Source organism: Triturus cristatus, chromosome 5_1, assembly GCF_964204655.1.
Source record: "Triturus cristatus chromosome 5_1, aTriCri1.1, whole genome shotgun sequence".
Lineage (NCBI taxonomy): Eukaryota > Metazoa > Chordata > Amphibia > Caudata > Salamandridae > Triturus > Triturus cristatus.
In genome coordinates this window covers 865,066,161-865,090,214 of record NC_140587.1, presented here as the reverse complement: position 1 = coordinate 865,090,214, position 24,054 = coordinate 865,066,161, and the positions used below count along the sequence as shown (strand labels likewise).

Here is a 24,054-nt window from a genome sequence, read left to right as displayed (position 1 = left end):
TTGCAACACATGAGAGCAATCACCAACTCGGATGCGACCTACTCTGTGGCATGTCACTTCAGGGAGACTCATGGAAACAATCTGGATAATCTTAAATACTTCTTGATTGATGCTATTCCTAGTTCAAGAAGAGGGGGCAACCGTGAGGCCAAACTTCGACAGCTCGAGACCAAATACATTATTCGGTTGGATACCAAGACACCTAATGGTCATAATTCCAGCAAAGACTTTTACAAATGCTTGTAGTTAATAAACTTACAGCATAGGTACTACCATCACCCTAATCAGCACTAGCAACATATTGACTTTTAAGATCTGCTACCAGCTGCAATAGCATTATGCTATTTAGTTTTTAGTAAAAATGTATTTCAGTACTAAAACATCCTGTTTTTAACACACAATGTTTTACAATATATTTATATTGATTGCACATTTGCACTTTAGACACCTTGCACTTTAGACTTAGACATCATGCAAGTTTAAGTATCATCCACTAATACTAGACCCTCTCAAAGGAAATTCAGCACAGACTAGCATTTTGAATTACCATGATGCAGTTCTGACGTTTTTAGTGTGGTTTCTTAAATTAGGTTTTAAACCCTACTATAAGTGAGAAGACATGAGGATGAATTTCAGCAGTGGTATTAACTTAGTTTTTACCTTGCTTCATAAATGTATTAAACAGACATAATGATATAGAAGTGCGGTATACATTTTTGACTGCACTTTCGAAAAATATTCAATCTTTATTCGCGAGTTGTAACATGTATATCATATGTTATTTATATATTTATATATTTATTATCTTCAAATGCATTATGCCATGCTGATTTAGGCCTATTTTTGCGGATGCATTGAATTTACCGTACAAGTATTTCCTTGATGTCTATTGGAACTGGTTGAGCTCACATGTGTATGCACTGACACTTTAAATGTAACAGGATTCTCCTAAGGCGCATCATGTGATCAAGGTCTTGTGAGACCGAAACGCGTCATGGCAGTCATGGTGTTTGTTATAGCAGAATAAACATGGATTAAAGCACAATATTTGTGGTTCGCTCTCCGTTTCTTTCCTGCGGAAGGGAAGTGGCTCCATGCGGAGGAACCGGTGATATATATATATATATTCACTGAAAAAACCATGGGTTTCAGGCCTGATATAGTTAGGAATTAGCATTTAAAAAACCTTTGAAATTCACTGAAAAAACCATATGTTTCAGGCCCAGTTAATTTAAAGCCCCAGGGGGTGGTGGTCCCCGGGGCTTGGGGGTCCATAACGGACCCCCTATTTTAAATATTTAGTGCCCCGGGGAGGTGGCGGTCCCCGGGGCGTGTGGGGGGGGCTTGAGCCCCCCCCACACAGGTTTTTTTTTTCTTAAAACAAGCCCCGGGGGTGGCGGTCCACGGGGCTGCGGGGGGGCCTTTAGCCCCCCCGCATACATTGAAATAAAGGTGGCGGTCCCCGGGGCAGTGTGGGGGGGATTGGGACCCCCCACACACTTTTTTTTTAAATTATGCCCCGGGATTTGGCCCCCGGGGGCAAATTAGAATATTCAGCGTGGGAGCCCGCGCTGAATTTTTTTTTTATATTCGACCGAAATTCGCGCTGGGTGTGCGAATCTCGCCGATTTTTAAAAAAAGAAAAAACCTTTTTTTGGCCCTGGGGGTCCTTGTGGGACCCCTGAGCAGGCCTAGGGGGTCAGGGTGTTTGTTTCTACCCTGCCCCCTTGTCGCGTTTGTTTTTCAGGTTTCTTGTACCTCGGCTCTACCGAGGCACAAGATGGCTGCCAACACTTCCTGATCTGGAGTGTTGACAGCCAATTAGAATACAGCTCGTGCACGGCAGGGTGCGCGCTGGGTGGGTGCGGGGAGGGTGCGCGGATCCTCCGAGGCCATAGATATATCTATCTTTTTAACTGTCATTTTCTCAGGAACTACTGAACGGATTTACACCATTTAAGCAAAAGGCACGAGTCTGAACTGAGGACTACCCCTTTGCCAAATTTGGTGTACTTCTGTTCAGCAGTTCGGGCTGTAGCTGCATCAACAGGTCCTATGGAAAAATGCATGGGGAAAATGTGTTTTGGGACCCCCTTTTTTCTCTGCCCCCGCTTGACGAATCACCGTGAAATTTTCAGGATAGGAGCAGACCGGAGTTGGCCAAAAGTTTGGAGAATTTCGTGAAGATTCGTCAATCGGCGCCAACGTTATTCCAAAAATAATGTTGCAGATTTCCTGTGGAAAATAGGTCCTAACTATATCTACCTACTGGCGACCACCAGTAGGTAATATTAATTCTATATATGTATATTTTGTTTTTTTGTGGGGGGGTGGCTTCCCAAATCTCCCTCTTTTAATTACCGTTAAAACCCAATACCCACACCCACCCCTATACCCTAAAAACTCCCTTACCACCCATTACCCTTACCCACTCCTAGACCCTAAAAATACCTGTACCACCCTGTACTCCTACCCACCCCTAAACCCTAAAAATACCCTTATCATCCTATACCCCGAAAACCCTAAAATACCTTTACCCACGCTAAACTCCTCCACAGTTCTAAACCCCTACCGAACACTAAACCAAATATACACACACACACACAAATGTATACTCACCTTATATGCGTGGTATAGGCATGCATGGTAAAGGCATATACAATGTTACAAATATTGTGGTAAAAGGGAATGGGAATGGTACGGCGTGGTAAACAAAAGTTGTAATGACCGTTTCCCCATCAGTCCAGTATACAAAGGGCATTCTCGATGACTTCGAGTTTGTCCATGTTGGACCTTCCCCCTCCTTACTGTCAGAGTGGTGGATGTCCTGCAGATAATTTTGGGCAGTATAAGTGCCCAGCTATAGTGCAGTGCAATTCTGTATAGCTGTACCAAGGAAGAGAGGACAACTTATGACAATTAGCTAAAACCTCCACTCAGGATGGTAAAATAATATTAGAAGCAAGATGTAACAAAATTAGCATAAAAAACTATCAACAGGTAAAGGGTTTCAAGGATGTCACTATGCATGCCATCTCTTAGGAGTAAAATTGCACAAAGGAGGACCATCTTTTTGGAGTTTTAAATTTCTGCATGGTGAGGAGGCACAGACTCAGTGAGGTTCTCTTTCAATTATAATATCCAATCTTTTGAAACTGGAGTATAGATGCTGTATATCTCAGATGTTACCAGAATTGAGTTCAGAATTGCTAGTGCTGCACACGAAAAAGCTTGATTTGACACTTTTTGAGTTATGCGCTTCTTGGTCGCTAAAGTCACATTTTGAACATTTCCAAGATTCTCATCTCTCCCGGATAAGTCATGGAAGTGAGCAAGTATCCAAGTCACTGCAAATGTACAGCTGCATGTGTATCATCATTTATATGAGAATTGAACAGGAGCTGAATTAGCAGGTGTGTCATGAAAGAAGAGTCAGGATGTGAGAAACAAACATCCCCAAATTAGAAGAATTTGTTAGAATTTTTTATTACTATATTGACCCTTCACTGCTTTGCTGATTTCCTCAAAATTAAGGCACGTTAGTGTTCTTCACACATTTAAATTTATAGCAAGAAGTCTTTGGAGCAACATAAGGTGAACAATTATTTTCTATCCACTGTACTCCACCTGTGGGATGCCCTAATTTAGCATTAAATCATGTTCTAAGGACAAGTTAAAGCACCACTTTTTCATTCTTCTTATGAAAGTACTAGCAACTGTTTAAGCCTAACAGTAAGAACCCTTGAATTCTAGAATTTCTCAAGTATTTACTTCCTAGTGGACACAATCATGTAGTGTGGTCGATAATGTCCAATGAGCTAATTCGGGACGAGAATGCACCCTCTTATCATTCATAGTGAGAGGTTTGCCAGATGTCTCTGTGTCCACAAATATAGCACTTGAATGGGTATGTTATGCATTTGTCTCTCTGTCCAGATGGATAACACTTGAATGTGTATGTTATGAATATACAGAATCAGGAGCATTTCCTCCGTAAATCCCCAGTCTAAAATAATGATTTAGGATAAATCCAAATGCTTGGACAGAGTTTTTTTGGGTGTGCTTTATTACCTTTGGTCATAAGCCACTAAACAAGCTCTCTTTACCTAACAATTGACCATGTCTTTCACCTTAGGCCACAAGCATTTTACTGAGTGATGGCTACATGCTCATGACCTAATGCACACCCCTCTGAAATTATGTCTGGGTGGCCAAATGCATTAAAAACATCCACTGTGAAGAGAGAATAACACTTGACTACTGATTTAACTGCTCAAAAAAGGGCCCTTTTACTTGAATAGGCAACTCCACTCTGAAAAAAGTTCCCATCTCCAGGCGTGCATACTAAATATCACAGCCAGAATATTAAGGGCACTAAATATCACAACAAGTAAGTGTCCGTCTGTAATGCAACTGGTGCTCATGTAAAGCGCTCTAATACCTTTAGGTCGAGTTCATGCTATATAAAACTCCGGAGAAAAAAGCATGTTTATATTTTTTATACTTATCTTGAAACACTTATATATATTACCTACTGGCGATTGCCAGTAGGTAGTTATAATTAGAACCGAATATCATAGGAAACGTGTTTTTTGTTTTGCCAATTACTTTGGCGCCCTTCGATGAGTCCTCGCAAACTTTTCAAAACTGGTTTGCCACTCACTTCAGCTGCTGTCCTGAAAGTTTTGTAGTGATTCATCAAGCAGGGGCTGAGAAAAAGGGGGAGGGGCAAGACCCTTTTTCTACATGTAAATTCCAATTGTGATTTAGAACATGACTACAGCCTGCACCGATGGACGGAATTACACCAAATTTGGCAGAAAAGCTAGCTCTTGATCCAGAAAGAGCACTTTTTGTTATTTGGTGTAAATCTGTTCACTAGTTTAGTGTTTTTAAAAGAAAAACATATTTGTATATCTAGGGATGTGAGCCCTCCACTGATCCACCCACGGTGGGTCCGGGGCTCCACGCGCCACAGCGAGTTCCTGATTGGCTCGCCGCAACTTGACAGAAAAGTTGCATCCGCTATTTTTTATATTGTGGAACGCTTCCCAGGGCTGAAAAGTGGCATCTAAAATAAATGAAGGGGTCAGGTTAGAGCTTTTCTGACACCATGATTATGTGTTATAGAAGTGGGAAAAGGATGTACAATGGGCAGCAAAATGCCAGAAAACTTTTTTCCCACATGCGATATCTGTGGATCTGTCATGGGGCTCAGCGCGACCCCTCCATGTAAATCTGTGATGGATCCACGGATCTCGCTGCTAGTCAAAAATATATATATACTCTAACCTATCCACTGTGACACCCATAAAGACCCTCTCAAATCCACTGTGACACCCAGACACTCTCACATCCAATCACATACACAGACAGGCATAATTAGAGAATAGGAAGGAGTCTGTACAGACTTCATCCTAGGGCTCAAAGGATCCCTGGGGTCCACTAGTTCCTGAGGGCTTCAACAGTAAATTGGAGGGAGGCCACATGGACCCCCCCCTCCTTGGACCACCACCTGCCTGGACCCAAAAATACAATCTAAAGGGGGAGTGGGCCAAGCATCCCACCCTCCCAGGCCACATTAACTCCTCCCCAGGGCAGGCCCTTCAAAATGAAAGAAAGGTAGCAGGCTGGCCCCCTCCTGGAGCTCTCTATGTCCCGTGATTCCCACCCCCTGGGACATAGATGTCTATTCTCACAAAGTGGGAGCTTTGACAGCGGGAGTAGGAAAACTGCACCCGCTTGCTGGCAGCAGAGTTTTCATCTGTTTCCCTGCCCACTGTCAACAAGTGGGCAGGAAAACAAATGAATAAATTGCTCTCACATGCGGGGAGCATCCTTTTTTGCTGCTCCCTATATGTGGAAGCAATGCCGGCTTCTGCTGGAGGTGGAGAGGTGGCAAAGACTGTGGGGGCATTGAGGCTTCCCCCCGCAGTTCCCACCATAGTACACTAGGTGCCCTGGGTGGGCTCCAGGACACCTAGGATCAAGAGGCTGAGTCCTGAGGGATGGTGTCTCCGGGACGGAAATTGGCCCAGGGAGGGAGGTGGAGTTGCATGGCCACCCTTCCCGATTGAATTTTGGCCAGGTCCCAGAGGATTGGGTCCCCGGGGCCGAAATTGACCAGGGGAGGGAGGCCACATGGCCCCCGTACCCCATTTAGTTTTGGCGGGCCGTTCTGGCCCTGATGCTCATTTCACAGAAATTAAACTTCAACAGGAAGCACTTACAGATATAAACTTAGCAGGTGCCCCAGTTGAATCTCCCCATCTGTAAAGGACAAATGATCCAATTAAGTGTGTTTTCTCAGCAATTCCACATTGAAAGATGATCTGAAATGCTTTGTGGAAGTAAATGCATCGTTGATCTGATGGACTGCAATCTGTAGTGACTGTGACAAGTGGGTTTTTCCTTGCCCTTACCTGGTGAAAGCAGAGTCCATGGTTCTCCCTTTAAATGACTACGGGGCATATTCCCAAGGACTTATCGCCGAGTTATCGGCACTTTATCGGAGCCAAAGTCGTGATAAATGTATTGCCCCATTCACAAGCTGGTGCTAACAGCCCATATCACCAGTTTAACCGCGATAGCAGCCGCAAAAAACATCGCCACAGATGACCCTGGCAACTAACACTAATGAGATGCAGAGTAGGCGTTCCCGTGCAAAAAGCCGCGACAACACCATGTCATAACATTCTCAACGACCAGAGAGATCTGCAATAAGATCACAAAACAGGGGATAAGGCGTGTTAGCAGCAGGAATTTAACACCTGCTCGTACCTGGTGTAAAGTCAGACTACAACCTGCACCAGAAAAGGGAGCCCAGCCCACAGCCACACCTGAAGAAAAACAGATGCCATGGAGTCAATGATCATGCAGCTCGGACCCCCAAGATGGCAAAACTCCCACCACCAATCCCCCCCGGACCACCACCCCCACCCCCCTCTCGGGGCCTACCCCGGGCAGCCCCCACCTCCTCCGGACCAAGAGATTGCACATCAACGTCACGAAATCATGAACAAAATAATTCGCCTGATGCCGCAGAATTACAACAATTAACGGTCATGTGAGTACAGAAAAAGCAGAATCAATCATTCACCATTGAAAGTCCAAACAAAATATCACAATCAAATATGTCTCCAAACAACTATTTGGAATAGTCATGGTGGGTCACCCCTGGACAATCTGCAAGTGACAGCCTGCAAGACAATATCCAAGATAAGAAGGTGTGTCAGGCACTCATCAAAGAACAGAGAGAGAGAGAAAAAGAGAGAAAGAAAGAGAGAGAGAGAGAGAGAGAAAGAAATGGAGAGACTGAACAAGGACCACAAGGCCAATCGGGCCCTTGGCTCATACATGCCAACTGTGCGTGTGTTTTGCAATTGGTGCACCCTAAATCTAAGGCTTGTCATCAATTTCAGCGCGAAGGCCAAATCACATTTCAGAAATGCAAGCAGTAGTCAGACTAAAATTAGGCCTGAAAGCTCCTTTGTCTCAATACACAAGGCAGAAGGAAATCCGAACCTCCGACCTTGGTCCTGAATGCGGCTGGCACCCCCTGAGTGAGATACCATACCAGACTCTGACGACTCCCACACCACAAACTGCGCTAATGGAAGACCAACGTGTCCACACCCCACACACACTTGTTCCTGCTCGAGGTACACCTGCATGGGATGCCCTTGACACCTTAGTAAAAAAATACCCATACATCCAAACGTTGAACACACAGACGACTCATTGCTCCGAGCTGTGGCATTTCGTCCACAGAACTGCCGCCCGTCTGAGGAGTGCCGGTGGTACGAGACTAACAAACACAATGGCAGGCAATCCCGGGTACATGCACAACCCATGTCACTTGGAACTGTACCGTGCACGAATGCTGCATCTGCTAGTTTTGAGAATCAGTTACCGTCTGAGTTTTCGTCTTGCATACGTCACATGCATCCAGCCCCGGTTCCACTGTCGATCATGCACATGCGGGTGGCCCATGGAGGTCTGCCTATCCAACACAATGGTAGCTGAACTGGATAATGACTTGTGTGTGCGCCCCCTGTTGGCCCACGAACAGGAATGCAACCGGACACCCGTGCATGGGATGCCTTGATCTGTGGCGTATGTGCTGTCAGTAGTGGATGGGAGATTGCACAAGTCATTGTGTGCAGTGACCACATCGAGGCTCTCCCCTATTGGGCTGTGTTGCGGATTGGTGCAACTGCGTGGACGGAGCACATCTGTCCGGACCAGTTAATGGATTGGCTCTCCCTCGTGTTCCTTTAACTCAAGAACAACGTACTTCTGGAACTGATTGCCTATGAAGCTGTGCTCGCATTCATGGACGAGTAATTAAGTTCCTGCAGCCACAACTGATTGACACCCAGAGCACAGGTCCCAACAACTTGTTGCATCATGGAGGAATGGTCACATATCCCAGAACAACAGTGGACATGTCTGCACTTGCCCGGACTCAGAATGCATGTGTGTGCACCCACGCGTGTTGCTACACACCGGTGCAAGGTGATGCAGCCCCATGGGCGGAGCTGCACAGCATAGTTTGTTAACGTTCATAAATCTGACATACTGCTGGAGGGAGACTACACACATGGCAATGTAGCACGACATGTGACCTTGTTGGTCCCTTTCACCTGCTCACTGTCAGCAGAGCACACAGTTGGCGCAGTCCGTTGGTACAGCTCCATGCAGATCCCATGGGCTGTGAGTCGTATCCCCTGATACGGGGCAATGAACAGCCGCCAAACATCACATGACTCGTCCAGCAAGGCAAGGTGGACTGAGACCGTTGCCTTCCGTAATGATTTGTGTTCTTTTTGCCTCCCCATTTCTTGCACCTCAACATGGCTCCATGCTGCCTGCAAGTGTCTTAAGCATTTGTCTGCATGTTGTGGCCCTTGCCTTGCCCGTACTGACACGGACATGCTAATAAAATCTACGCAACTTCACCAGTGTACAACTGTGATGAGTGTTGATCACTATGAAAAATCGTGTGCCTCAATGAGCAATGTCCGTACACAGGGAGGGACAGACTGCCGCATGTAAATTGGTGGTGAGTCCCTATTGGCAGCTCCACCTCCGTGAGCCAGACATTGTGTTTGGGATAGTTACTGGTAGACCTGTGCTCTTACGTGTCTTCAGCAATGTGAGTATGGTGTCCATCTTCTTGCCATGTGGATCAATGTCATCCATCGAAACAGGCTGTGTCCACACTGATGTGTGTGAGTAGGTCATGTGAAGAGATGTTTTGTAGCCACATACGATGGTTGGCACTACTTCAGGCGTGCTACCGATTTTGAAATTTCTACACACAGCCCTAATTAATACATGTACGTGGGGCTACGTTGAGGGTTTGCGAGATTGTTGTTCATGTGCAATGAGGCTACAGCTAGTTTACACCTTCACAGTCATCTAATTGGCCATGTGGGTCAGGGTCAAACATGCGCATTGATGACATTTACCAGGGTGTACCTTTGTGTGCAATCAATTTCCCTACTTTCAGCCATACTTTTATACGTGAGTGAACATAGACATGACACATCTGTGTGATTTGGAATGTTTAATTCACATTCTGGGGAGTGTTGGAGCTGGAGCAGTACATGGCCATTTCAAGCCAACATAACATGGTTGCCCAGTGGTGGGCCAACCGGAGTCCTTGGGGGAATGCAAAGTTAATCTGAAGAGGAAGACTTCAGTCCACAGCCGGATTGCTGTGTCATTGGTACCAGAGCAGATATGGCAGGCCATGTCGGGGTCCAGGTGAATGTCGCAGAGTGCTTCGGGGGACAGTGGGAGGTGTTATTCCAGGGCATGATGCATAGGGCTGAACGAGGCAGGGACAGCCCATGTGGCGGGGACAGATGCTGGTAACTCCTTCCTCACACAAAATTACCCTACACATCTTACTCCTCTGAACCGTCTTCTGTGTCCAGCGTCTCAGGTGTGTGTGGTGGTGTTATGGCTGCATCACTGTGTGGCACTGACACACCAGGGTGCGAAGGTGATAGGATTGCATCACTGTGTGCCAATGGCACGTCAGGGGTGGAGATGTGTGTGTCGAGGTTCTTGCAGCACTCATCTGGTACAGGCTCAGTGGCAGCAATGGCAAAATGAGGATCTGCAAAGCATGGAAGATCCCAGCTACATCTAGCTGGTGCTCAGCTGTGGCAGCCATACTTCCAGGCTGCATTGGCTCCATGGTCTCCATTGTCCTCCGCATCTGTGCCAACTCTGTGCTGTCATCGCTAGAGCCTGTCTGACTAGACAGTTCTTGTATCCGAGTAATGGCCCCAGCGAGGACAGTCAAGGATTGTTGGTGAGCATGGTGCGGACAGTGGGTGTCCGTTAGGGACTGTCAGTGGTCCCTGATGGGACTCAGACACCCATGTATGGCATCAAGTTTGGCTGCCATGAGGTCGAACCCCACCCGCAGCTGATCAGTCATCTACTCCTGGCACCCTAACACATGGTGTTGGAATTCCATGTTTCGGTCGTGGGGGTCCTGGGAGCCAGCCGTGGTGTTGTGTGCTTCCTGCTGTGCGCTGTGCGGTGTGCAGGGTGTGTGGTCACCGCAATGTAGCTGGGCTGCCCTGCTCCTGGGGGTGGGTTGCGGAGGCTGTCCTTTAGCCATTGGAGGGTGTCTCTTCATCATCACTGTAGAGATGTGTGGTCTGCTCTGCAGGAGGTGTTGATTGTCCCTCTGCAATGTAAAGGGGAGATGCAGGTAAACAGTGTGTTCCATGTATGTTGAAGCGTTGTAGATGTATACATTCAGACTGCATGACAATGTACATTGTGACTGTTTTGGTGAGGCTGGCTATTTGATAGGAGACAGTGGACATTTCGACTACATGACAGATGTGTGGTTGTACTCGTACATTATCATCTCACAGTGTCATGCAATGCCAGATGTGATTGGCCAGCTTCTACGCATGAGCAGCACCAGTTGTGTCCTCTGTCCTATGGTGTAAGGGTTGCACTTTTTACCACATTGTCATCAATGTTCATGTACTGTGATTGCTATGTGTGTGTGCTGCATTGTTGGCAAGTCGCCCCTGCGGTCTGATTTGACGGCCCCTTATCTTTTTGAGTCAGTGTGCCTTTGACTTGTGTGCTTTTCGGGTGCTGGGGTGTTTGCGACTTGGGTCATTTGTGCTCTTGGACACATTTTGTATTCTTGTGCATTGTTTGTCTACAGATGTGTTTTTGAAGTCATGGGTTGTAGGTGCACGTGGATGTGTCAGGGTGTGACCTGCTCCTTTATGGATGTGGTCCACACTCAGCCACCTCACTGTCGTCTCGTGCACTATGTCATGTGTTGTGACTGCAGCCATGCTATCTGTCATGCAGTGTCACTTGCATTGTGAGTGTGGCTCACAGAGCCACTGCTTTTCTGGATTCAGCACATGTGCATGGGTAGATTGTGGCATTGGTGACGTGGAGGGGGGCCCATTTGTGCACATTTTGGACGGGGCCTACTTGGTGTTTCTATGTGTGCTGCAGTGTGCCAAGGGTATCAGGGACATGTTCCACACTTATTGTGGGTGTGCAGTGTGCTGCACATGATTGTGCATGTGTGCCATTGTGCCCATCTCCCTCCGTCCCCCCTGTCCCTGGTCGTTCCTCACCCTGTTGCTGTTGGGTCAGGTCATATTGAGCTGTGTCTAGACCCCCGACTCCTTGCACCGTCTCCACACTGATGACTGTGGCCACCATTTCCTCCAGCTCATCCAGCTCAGGACTCCTACCTCCAGTCGCCTTTGCTGCCTTCCTGTTGGCAGCGAGTTTCTCCTTGATTTGGTTGTGCACTTCATGCCAGCACCTCTTGACATCCTCCATTGACCTCCTCGACACTCCGACTGCATTCAGGTTGGTGACGATGGACTGCCATTTTTCCGTTTGTGTTGTCAATGACCCAGTGGAGGTGACGCACAGTTGTTGGTAGTGTTCTATCACCTCCATGACGATGATCCGGTCTTCCAGCAGACTGAACCCCGTCTTCCTCTTCCTCTTCTCCTTGCGCTTCCCCGAACACGGGGTCGCTGGCTGGTCCTCAGTGGGGCTTGTGGGGTTCGGGTGGTCCTCTGCACTCGATCTGGGTGCATCCATGGTGCTAGGCAGTTTGATTTGGTTCTTGTGTGTTTTTTTGGTTGCTTTTATAGTGTATTGTCCCGCATGACGCGTGGGAATTGCAGGCCTGTCGCTGGTTGTCGCTGATTTTGTATCGCGATTTGGGGCATTGCAGGTTTTTTAGCGTTCGTGTTTCGCATTTTTTTCAGACTCGTGTTACTTTTTAGGTGGGCATTTGGCACGTTATCCTGCTACTATCGCATGGTGCCGCCGTGTTGAGAATACCATGTTAACACGCAGTTGTTTTCCCTCAATAGCCTGCGATGTGTTGCGTTAAATTTGCGATGGTTATCACACGTTCTTGAGAATATCTCCCTACGAGTATACAAATTTTTTAAATCACCTGAAGCTCCAACCGTTTGGCCTACCCCGTTCACCTTAGCAGTATGCATTGGTTTTCCCACCTTTTGCCAGGATGCTGAACAGCTTAACCCCCAGCGTGTTTCTCAATGATTTTAGTGACACATTCTTGATGACGAGGAATATGAGGACATCTCTACCAAACAAAGTAGCACTTGCTCCATATAGTTAAGAGGAAGTACCCTTTTTTGGTGGAGAATCACTTGTTTGTAGTCTTGTGTCTTCTCCGTAGGAGTATTCATGTTATCACAGATTTCTGGCTGAAGACGCACAAGAAACATTGCCGATACACACACAAGGTCGCTAGAGACATTTCCTCCTGGACCATTACACAGCTGTAGTGTAAAACTGTGGACCCTTGTTCAATAAAGGGGCATGGGAGGTTCTGAAAACCAAAAGTTACAGGGATGTTATAGTTAGGAAAAAACAAAGGTTACAGAGACGTTATCTCTAGGCTCAGATTTCACTAATACTAAACCACAGAAATTCAGCAGTTATAGTTACCTGAGCTAGCTATGACTTAAGCTCCTTCAGTGCACTGCTTATGACCTCACATATTACATCACTCATGACATGGTCAGAGACATCACTCATGACATCACTGATCATATCTCAAATAAATCAATCAATCAAGTTTCTTATAAAGCACAACTATGTTTTTAATGCTATTTCGTCCATGTAGCCTTTGTATTTTTTTGTGAATTTCTACCCTTATTTAAATTGTATTTCCTAACTGTAAACCATAACCTTTGAAAATGTGTGTGTAAGTGGCTCTATAGGTCGGTGAGTGTGTGTGTCAGTGGCAGTATGGGTCTGTGAGTGGGTGTGTAAATCACTTCAGGGCTGTGGGAGTGACTGTATGGGTGTGTGAGTGACTGTGTGTTTCTGTGAGTAGATGTGAGGGTGGCTGTATGGGTGTCTGAGTGGATGTGTGAGTATGTCAGTAGTTTTGTGAGTGACTTGGCCAGAACAGAATCCCCCTTTATCCAACAATATTCCACAGTTTTGCACAAAATGTGTGTTTAATTAGGGCAATGTGATTGTTCCTCAAGCGTCTTCTTCCAGAAATCTGTGATAACATGAATCCTCCTATAAAGAAGAGAGCAAGACTACGAAAAAGATGAATTTCCACCAAAGAAGGGTACTTCTTTTTAACTATATGAAGTAAGTGCTTATTTGTTTTGGTGGAGATATCCTTATATTCCTCTGTATGGAGAGCGCGTCACCAAAATCAGTGGAAAATGCACTTGGAAAGCCTTTTGGTAGGCTGTCCATCAACATAGGAAAAGGCAGGAAGACCATTGCCTAATACTAAGGAGGAGGGTGGGGAGCCAAATGTGCCAAACTTGCAAGGGATTTTGCACAGTTGCATACTCGTAGTTATTTAAGGGGAGAGCCATGCACTCTGCTCTCACTAGGAGACAACAAGAAAGAACCAATTCCTCACAGTCACTACTGATTGTGCTCTGATAGAGTAAATATACATTCCCCTACATCGAAGATTACAGATCGTTTTTCAATGTGCAATTGCCAAGAAAACACACTTGCTGTGCCTTCGCAATGCCAAAGAAGTTAGGATCATTTACATTAGCGAAGCTTAAAACTGGGGCACCTGCTATGCTTATATTTGGAACTGTTTCCTGTTGAGGTTTAATTTTTGTGAAATGAGCATCAGCCCCAAAATGGAACCTCACCTGCCCGTTTATCCAATAGGAGTCCACACATTTGCACAAAATGTCTACCCAAGTGCAGTACTTTCTGCTGGTTGATTAGCAAGTGCTACCCCATTGTGTAAATGTTTAGTCTGTATTCTACACTACAACTGCGTAATGGACCACACGGATATGTCTCCAGTGACCTAGTGTGCATTTCATTTCAGTAATGTGATTGATCCTCGAGCGTCTTCTTCCAGAAATCTGTGATACCATGAATCCTTGTAAAGAGAAGAAAAAGGGACCAGAAAGAGGTGAATCTTCACCAAACAAGGGTATTTACTCTTAACTATATGAAGTAAGTACTTCTTTGTATGTTAAAGATGTCCTCATATTACTCGGCATCAAAAACATGTCACCAAAATTGGTGAGAAACGGGGCCTTTTGGTAAGCTGTGAATCAACCTGGGATAAGGCGAGAAGACCTTTGCATGCTACTAAGATAGACAGGGTGGGGCCAAACGTGCAGAGCTTCTAGGTGATTTTGCGCATTTGTATACTCGTACTCATTTAAAAGGAGATCCATGGACTCTGCTCTCATCAGGAGATGACAAGAATGAACCCACTAGTCACAGTCACTACAGATTGCACTCCGATAGATCAACGATACGTTCACCTCCATCAAGGATTTTCAGATAATTTTTCAATGTGGAAATGCTGAATAAACACACTTGCTTTGCCTTTGCCATGTCCAAAACGTTTGGATAATTTGTCCTTTATAGAGGAGGAGTGGGGACCCCCTCTTCGGGCTGATTTCGGCCCAGGGTAACGCAACCCCCGGGGCCCAGCCAATAAAGGGTGGGTGCCCCACAGCATTATTATTGGGGGTGGTGGGGGAGTCTCAATTTCCCCAGTGTCAGGAGCCAGCATTGCTCCCTGTGGCGGGGAGCAGTTTTTTCATCTGTTTCCCTGCCGCTTCATAGCGGGCATGGAAACAGATGAAAAGTCAGCTCCCAGCAGGCGGAAGAGGTTTTAATGCTCCTGCCCACTGGGAGTGGACTTAATGTTTGCTCTAGTGTATGCATCAGTATGGGCCTGGGTGTGTTAGCATATGCATCAGTGTGAGCCTGGGTATGTCAGTGTATGCATCAGGGTATGCCAGGGTGTGCTATTGGATGTCTTCCTCTTTGGCTAGGTGTGACTATGTCTGCATTGCTGTATACGTTGGTGTATCAGTGTCTGCACTTGTATGTCTCTGGGTGGGTCAGTGTATGCCTCAGTGTGTGCCTGGGTGTGGTAGTGTATGCATCAGTCTGTGCCTGGGTGTTTTAGTGTATGCAAGAATGTGTTAATGAGTGTGTTATTGTACAAGTGAGTGTCTGCCTGGCTGTGTTAGTGTATGCATTAGTATGCACCAAGGTGTGTTAGCATATGCACCAATGTGAGCCTGGGTATGTCAGTATATGCACCAGTGTGTGCCTGAGTGTGTGGCTGGATGCATTATGTTTGACTGGGTGTGTCTGTGTCTGCTTTGCTTTATGTCTGGGTGTGTCAGTGTCTGTATAGGTATGTCCCTGGGTGTGTCAGTGCATGGTCAGTATATGCAAGGGTGCCTTATTGGATGCATTAGTGTTTGGGTGAGTGTGTCAGTATCTTCATTGCTGTATGCCTGGGTGTGTCAGTGTCAGCACTGGTAAGTTTCTAAGTGTCTCAGTGTGTGCATCAGTGTGCCTGGCTGACTGTCTAGGTGTGTCAGTGTCTACATTTCTCAGTCCCTGGGTGTCTCAGTGTGTATGTCAATGTGTGCCTGGGTGTGTTATTGGATGCATTAATAGTTGGCTGGCTGTGTCAGTGTCTGCATTGCTGTATACATGGGTGTGTCCGTGTCTGCACTGGTAAGTCTATGGGTGACTCAGTGTGTTATATCATTGTGTGCCTGGGTGCCTTGTTGGATGCATTAGGGTTTGGCTGGGTGTGTTAGAGGCTGCACTGCTGTATGCCTGGGTGTGTCAGTGCCTGCATTGGTAAGTCTCTGGATGTCTCAGTGTATGCATCAGCATGTGCCTGGGTGTGTTATTGAATGATTGTTTGGCTGGCTTTGTCTATATCTGCATTGCTGTATGCCTGGGTGTGTGAGTGTCTGCATTGGTAAGTCCCTGGGTGTGTCAGCATGTGCCTGGGTGTATTTTGGGATGCATTAGTATTTGGCTGGATGCGGCAGTGCCTGTATCAGTGTGTAATTGGGTACTTCAGTGACTGTATTGATGTGTGTCTAGGTGTGTCAGTGGCTGCATCAGTGGGAGCCTGTATGTGAGACCTCTATCTGTGTGTAGCTGGGTGTGGGAGTTAATGTACTGATCTGTGCCTAGGCGTGTTAGTAACTGTCGCAATCTGCCCTTGAGTGCGCATGCTTTACATGAGCATTGGCTACATCACACAAGATCAAATTCGTTTTGGTTGTAGACATGGGGAGATTAAGTGATTTGACCAGAATCACAGAATGTTGAGCTGAAGCAGAAACTCCAACCTGGTTCCCCAGTTGCAAAGTCTGCAGCTCTGGAAGGAACACCACATCCTCTCCCCTAGGTGCAACATTTATTCAAGTGGTCAACTGGATAAAAAAACATAAAGATTACAAATAATTTAAAAGTTCTTTGTCGCTATTTGAAAACTCAGAAAATATGTTCCGATTTTAGTTTTTTAGAGCACTAACCATAATTTTGATGCAAATAAGACCCTCTCATATATGTAATTTCTAAAGGAAATACTATAGGTATTACAGTTTTGATGACATCAAGATGACGTCAGGCGTTCCACACTTTTGTAATAACTATAGAATGTTAGCAATCTAGTTGTTCATTGGGATACTGTTGAGAGGAAGAGGCCAGGTGCACGGACTCTGAAAATTGAAGGCAGGTAGGAGAGTGCAGAGGTAACAATTTGACAAAACTGGGCAGGCAGGAAGGGCAGTGGCAGCACAACAGACTATGGAGGGCAGTGGAAAGGGGGGCAAGGGCAACAAACCAACAATACAGGACTGGCAAGAGAGGCTGTGGCAATATAATAGACCATTGTGGGCAGAAGGAAGAGGCAGTGGTAGTACAACCATACACGCCAACAGACCCGTTTCAGCCAGGAAACGTCCAATGTTTGTAAGCTCAAATGGGCTTTATTTGATCTGTCTCCTGTCTACAATCTCTTCTTTTTCAATGTAACTCAAAGGGGAAAATCAATACCCCAGTATTTTTCAAAATCTCCCTCTTACCAAGTTCAAAATGTTCGCAAGTATGGTACATGGGATCATGGTAGGCAGGAGGAATTGGGGTAGGGACATGGACTCGGATAACAGAGGACAGGAGGGACATGGAGAGGTGCACCAAACTGACCCTACAGGGTAGGCATCAGGGTTTGCAGCAGCACAATACACCACACAGCAAATGCGGGATGGGAGTGCAGCACAACAATCCATAGAAAGCAATAGGGAGGGGGCAGGACCATGCACATGGACAACAGAGAACAGAGGGGAAAGAGGCAATGGTAGCTAGCTGACCATAATGGACAGACAGGAGAGAAAGCTGCAGCATAACAGACCATAAAGGGCAGGAGGGACGGATCAGGGGCATTACAATGGAACAGACAAGCCAGGAGGGAGGGAATAGGGGTCTGCACATGGAAACAGAGGGCTGGGGGCAAGGGGGCAGGGCAGGAGCAGCAAGATGACCATGGAGGTCAGGCAGGATGGGCACTAGAAACAAGACACACCATGGAGAGCAACATTGAGACTATGATGGCATACACACAGACAATGGAGGGAAGGTGGGAGGGGGTCAGGGGCAGCTAGCTGACCATACAGGGAAGGTGGGAGGGGCCATGGCAGCACAGAAGACCATGCATGGCAAGCGGGAGGGTTAGTGGCAGCACAATGGCTATGATGGGCAAGAAGGAGGGTGCAGGGGCATGCACAAAGGACCATGGAGGATAGAAGGGAGGGTCAGGACCTGGGCACAGACAAGAGAGTTCAGGGGAAGGGGCCTCACAACAGACTGCGCGGAGCAGGCAGGAGGAGCAGTTGCAGCACAACAGACCAGGGAGGGCAGAAGGGTGTGGCAGTAAAATGGACCATGGAGGACAGGAGGAAGGGGATAGGGGCATGGCATGTGGACAGGCAGGGTGGAGGTGGCAGGGACAGGTTACAGTCATCTGACAATGCTAGACAGGTGGGAGGGGAGTGGGAGCTCAACAGAACACTCAGAGTAGATAGGAGTGGCAGGTCCATGGAACATGGTGGGCTGAAAGGATGGAGCAGGGGCATGCACAAAGACATCGGAGGGCAGGGGGAAGGAGAATAGGGGCAGCAAGCTAAGCACAGAGGCTAAGCAGGAGGTCAATGATGGGCCATAGAATTGGGCAATGGAGGGCAGGAGGAGTGGACTGGTACATCATGCTAAATGGAGGGCAGTGGCAGCACATCAGACCATGCATGGCAGGAGGGAGGAGGCTAGTCCATGGATTCAGACAACAGAGGATAGGGAGGAGGTGGATGGGGCAGCAAGCTAACTGTTCAGAGAAGGTGGGAATTAGGAGCTTTATTGTTTTTAAAACGTGTGTCTGTGCGAACTACTTAAAATATGAACAAGTATGCAGCATAATCTCACTTTTATTCAGGAAGAAGAGGACGTTTGTGACTGTGACTCGGGCTCACTTGGCAGAAAGACCCCCTGACCCTCCATCGCAAAATGCCACTCTATCACAAGGATGATGTCATCAGTGATGTCATTTGAGATGTCATCAGTGATGTCATGAGTGATGTCACTGACCATGTCATGCGTGATGTAATATGTGACGTCATCAGCAGTGCATTGCGGGCGTGCGAGTTGTAGTTAGCTGAACTAACTATAACGGGGGCATTTCAATGGTTTTGTACGAGAGAAAAGTCCAGCTAACTATAACGCCCCTGAAACCTATGGTTTTTACAGTGAATTTCTAAGGTTTTTTAAATGCTAATTCCTAACTATAACGTGCCTGAAACTTATGGTTTTTTCAGTGAATATATATATATATATATATATGTATATATATATATATGTTTCAAAATACTTCTCCTATCTCCATTATGAGAAAGTGAGCTGGCACTCGATGTCAATTGGATAAAACCTGTCTAATGAATCAGGTTACCACAGGCACTGGAGCACAAAGGAGATGCGTTTAGTCACTATAACTGCCTTTCTCAATCTAAAGTGCACCATATTGGTACTCCATTTAAACTTTAAAAACCATAGACATAAACAATACACTTCTATTAGCAGCAAAACAATAAACACGTCGGAGCACGTTAAACATTAGAAACATTTAACACTTTTCAAACATTACTTTAGCTTTTCAGTATCAATGGCAAAACAATCTTTAACTCTTACATGAGTTCACTATAAAATAACCTACAGCCAGTGCCACTGATAACTGTTCCTGTAATCAGTAAGGTCAGTGTTTTGTTGCAAAAACTCCCTCATTGTATCTCACTGACACACCTAAAAACAGGACTGGAATGCAATTCAAGTCATTTGCTGCAATGGAGACGTCTAAAAAAGTCTTTACATTCATGAAATGTCAAGCATTGCAGATGCTAAATTAATTTGTTTACTTCAGCATTCCACACAATTTTTAAAACAATTTTAACACAACAATGCCACCCTTAACATATATTCAGAGACTCGGTCAAAAGAATCCTGGTTTAACCTTTCAGGGACAACTCTTCCCTTGTCATCCCAGTGAATTGTCAAACACTGCTTTTTGAGTCTATGCTTTTATTTCCAATTGGAATACTCACAAGGATGACAACACTCAATTTGGCTTCAATTCAAGCGTCTAATGTGTTATTCAATTCTGTAAACAGTGTTACGGTCCCATGACCCGACCGCTCAGCCAGTGCCTTTATCGCAGTATATACATATACCTATGTGGTACATATATCTTCAAGGTACATAGATGTAGGGTTATGAACAGTAAATTAGTGAAGGGTGGTGCAGATATATCACACAAATTCACTCCTATACATTTTAATACAGTGACTTTCAACTCTTAGATTTTAGATCCCAAGAAATTCTGAATCAAAGATAATGGATTCAGGGTTGCCCTTCCTTTAACTCTCCCTAATGTGATTATACATGATGTTTGAGATGTCTTATTGATGTGGAATTACACAAATATATTCCTTCTAGGGAATCCTGTTAGCCGTAATTTGAACAGTTTTTACTTGTTTACTAGCAAGTTTGAGTAACAGCTGCACGATCTTGCATTTCACTAGCAGACACAGGTTAATTTTTTTTAATCTGGTGCAGATTGTTTCAGTGATTAAATGCGTAGATTAATAAAGTTCTTCTGTTGAACTGTATGCATTGGGCTAGGTTATGAAGAGTGTGCTCATCGGTACCAAGCTAGAGCAACTGTAATAGTTGGGTCAGTGTGAAACACGTCCAACACTTGCTCTTGAAACCAACATGATGGGTTAGGGCCCGATTTAGATCTCAGCAGACAGGTTACTCCTTCACAACGGTGACAGATATCCCGTCCACCGAAATAAAAGTCCCATTCTATCCTATGGGATTTATATTTCAGTGGATGGGATATCTGCCACCCTTGTGATGGAGTAACCCGTCAGCCGATATCGAAATCAGACCCTTTGTCATTTCTTATCAACTAATAAGACTTTACTAATCCATATTACGAGAAAGGAAATCTAGTTAATCCTTGCATGGGACACAAATCAATGAAAACACAGGTAGAAGGAGAAAATAAGTTGAATGTGAGTATCTCACATAGTTTTGTCAGAAAAACTCAACTCCTCATTCAAAAGGTCTGCTTCTTGTAAACAGTCGATGGTTGGAAACTGATTGGAGATCATATTCGGAAACACGCTCTGTTTAGATTTTATTGGGGCAAAGTCACTCCCATTCTAAATTAAAACATATTAGCACATTGTTTCCTGTTTAGGCCTCACCGAGAAGACAGCACATGCTCTCTTTATTGCAAGACATATTATTAACTTAAATTTGGCTTAGAATGTGCTCATTATTTACCATTACTTACCTTCCTTGTCATTCTCATTTGCTTGCTTCTTATCTGTTTGCATGTATGGGTTTGCATTCCTGGTCTTGTATTTGTACCTCACTAAGAGCACAAGGCATTACATGTGCTCTTTTACTGCTCCCTCTTCACACACTACTTGTTTCTTTTTGTTTAGGCACTCTATGAGAGTGTGTGTCTTTTCCAGCTGCCTCGCTTTATATACTTCTTCCACTCTGCCTTGTTCGCTCATGTTGCTCTTTTGCCTCTGCCCTCCACCATAATGCCCTTGTGTGCTTATTCTCTGCACTGCTGTTTGCTTATGCGCCTGGGAGCTTCTGCCCCAGCTTCATGTTGTGCCTTCTCTCATCTGGTGGCTCCCCTGCATTCCTCTCTCTCTCTGTTTGTTTCCCCCATACGTTCTCTGTGTTTCTTTCGTCACCCTTGCCCGCTGTATTCTTCCCCCACCCATCGTATTGCTTGCCCCCACTTGTGCCCTCTACGTTACTTCCCTCCAGCATGCGCCCATGTTGTTTTACCCCTGACCCTCCTGTCGCCTCACCACCTTCCGTGATTCTGCACACCTTGTTTTTTTCTTTTTGTTTACCAATACAATTTGGACCGGCAAACAAAAAGCAAAAAGAAAGTGTTTGATTTGTAGGCCTGTGCATACTTGGTGCACACACCTGCAAAACTATGCAGTAAGCCATATAGGCTTTTATTTCATTTGTAAAAGCCATGCAGCACAGGATACACAACCGAGACCTATTGGCTATGCCAATGTTTTTCATGTTAATGGCAACTTCCTCAACAGTCACAGAATAAAAGTGGCATACAGGTTACATATAGAACAACAATATTCCTAATTGGGCAGATCTGGGGGTGGGGGTATTAATGCAAAAAGTGATAAACGGATCTACACCATCAGAATACTGTGTCAAGACAGGTGTGGCTAAGACAGTTGTGGCATCAAATCCCTTGGAAACGAAGATAGGAATAACTCACATGGGAGTATGCCGGTGCCACTGAAGAAGATCCTGAAGTTAAATAAGACTTGTAGCCTTGCACAGCATTAAGGAATTCCAGAGGGATCTGCAAAAGATAAAAGAATTCCTCTGATCAATTGATGCACAGCAAAACACTCCAGAGTCAACACAAACTACTGCATTTCATTGACTAGTCAGATGCTGTAAGTATCTAAATATTTTACTACAAGCAATTATACAGCATAACACATAAAGATTGGTGGTCGTCAATTCTGTTCTACCGTATCAACTGTGTGTCCTCTTTCCCTCTGTGCTGTTACTAAGTCTTTGCCACCTGCAACCAATGTGCTCCCATCCAGTGTGTGCCTCTCACCTGCTCTAAGATACATCCCTCACTCTGTGCCTCTGGCCACTGTATTCCTAAACTAATATGTCATATTCAACCTTTCAGTGCTGCAGCAGACACTTTGGGCCATATAAACTTCTGTGAAAAGGCCCTCTCAACATTGGCACTTGAGATTGGCAACGCCAAAACAGCCGGTAAACAATGTGTTAACTCCGGCCACTGACATAGCGTTCCATGCCAATACTGGTTCACTTGAAGATTGCGATTCTCAGGGCAGGTTCTACAACATTTGCACTGATCAGGGTGCTTATGCCCTCTGAGTTATTGAAGCGGTCAAAAATGAAGCAGCAGTTTTGAAACTACAGAGGAAATCCCCCTTTACAGAAGGGATCTAGAACAGAGTACCACAGTGAGGTTTCATTGACTTCAAATGCCATTGGTGGTGAAGGGACATTTCTATGCATCATTGCAAGCCATTTCTCACACACTGTAAAATAAAAGTTCTTGAATTGCTCTTCATCATTGCTTTACTTACCAAGTGGCAAGCACTCTAACATGGAACATGTTGCAGTTCCAAAGTCACTAAAGGTGTTGCCCAGCCCACTCTCAAGGAGATGTTTCACATCTATACCAATTATGCTGAACACTTGACAGACAAGGGTGTTTTTAGACTCTAGTTTTGTTATTATGTCCACTACAGCAGGTATTTTTTCCTGTAAAAATCTAAGAATGCAGTAGAGTGTACTTTTATCACATCACTATCAATATGTAACCAAACATTGTATTGGCCCCTTCAGGAAGAAAACAAATGACTATTTCACTCCCTTTTCCCTTTTTGAATGGCATTTATTTTGTGGTTGTGCAGGTGTTTTTTCAGTGTTTATATGTTTTCACTGTTGAGGGCTATTTCTCTTTCAGTGGGGTTTTATCAGTTATTATAGGTTTAAACCTAAAACCGGACATCCTACATATAATGAAGTCTTTGGATTTGGAGACATGGTGTAATTTGTGAAAAGTGCATTGAAAGTCAAAACAAATTACCTCTTATCCCAGAAAAACTGGGATGGGGTAAAGTTAAAAACAGTGTGATGTAGTGGGGACGAGTTATATGTCCTTCACATCAAATGGTCGACATGTTTCAGTCTACTTGCACCTGGTTAGATAGTCAGCTTTCCTCAGGACCTCTATATTCCAGATCCCAACAGTTCCGAAATGGGACAAAACCCACTGGAACCTTTTGTGTAAATGCAGTGATTTACTTAATCTGGGAAGTTGACTTCTATTCCCTAAAAGATAAAGCAGAAGATGAATTCTAACAAACAAACTTATAACTGACAACCAGCTTTATACAATACTGACAAATCGGTAGTTGTGAAATATATTTGTTCACCCTCTGAAGCAAGAACAAAGTAACAAATCTATCCTTGTGAATTGCATGTACTACTCCCTGTGCATCTATCATGCAGCAAGTATGTAACACACCCTTAGTGAGTCTCACGCACAGCAACAAA

The 24,054-nt window shown here is 45.2% G+C and overlaps 1 protein-coding gene across 1 annotated transcript in view; it reads right to left on the bottom strand.

Moving 5' to 3' along the window:
- DOK6 (docking protein 6) overlaps window positions 1-24,054 on the bottom strand; it is a 1,435,463-nt gene that overhangs the window by 254,202 nt on the left and 1,157,207 nt on the right. Inside the window, exon 10 of the mRNA XM_085603942.1 lies at window positions 22,217-22,303. Within this exon, the coding sequence (XP_085460068.1) occupies window positions 22,217-22,303 (87 nt within the window). The remainder of the gene's footprint in view (window positions 1-22,216; window positions 22,304-24,054) is intronic.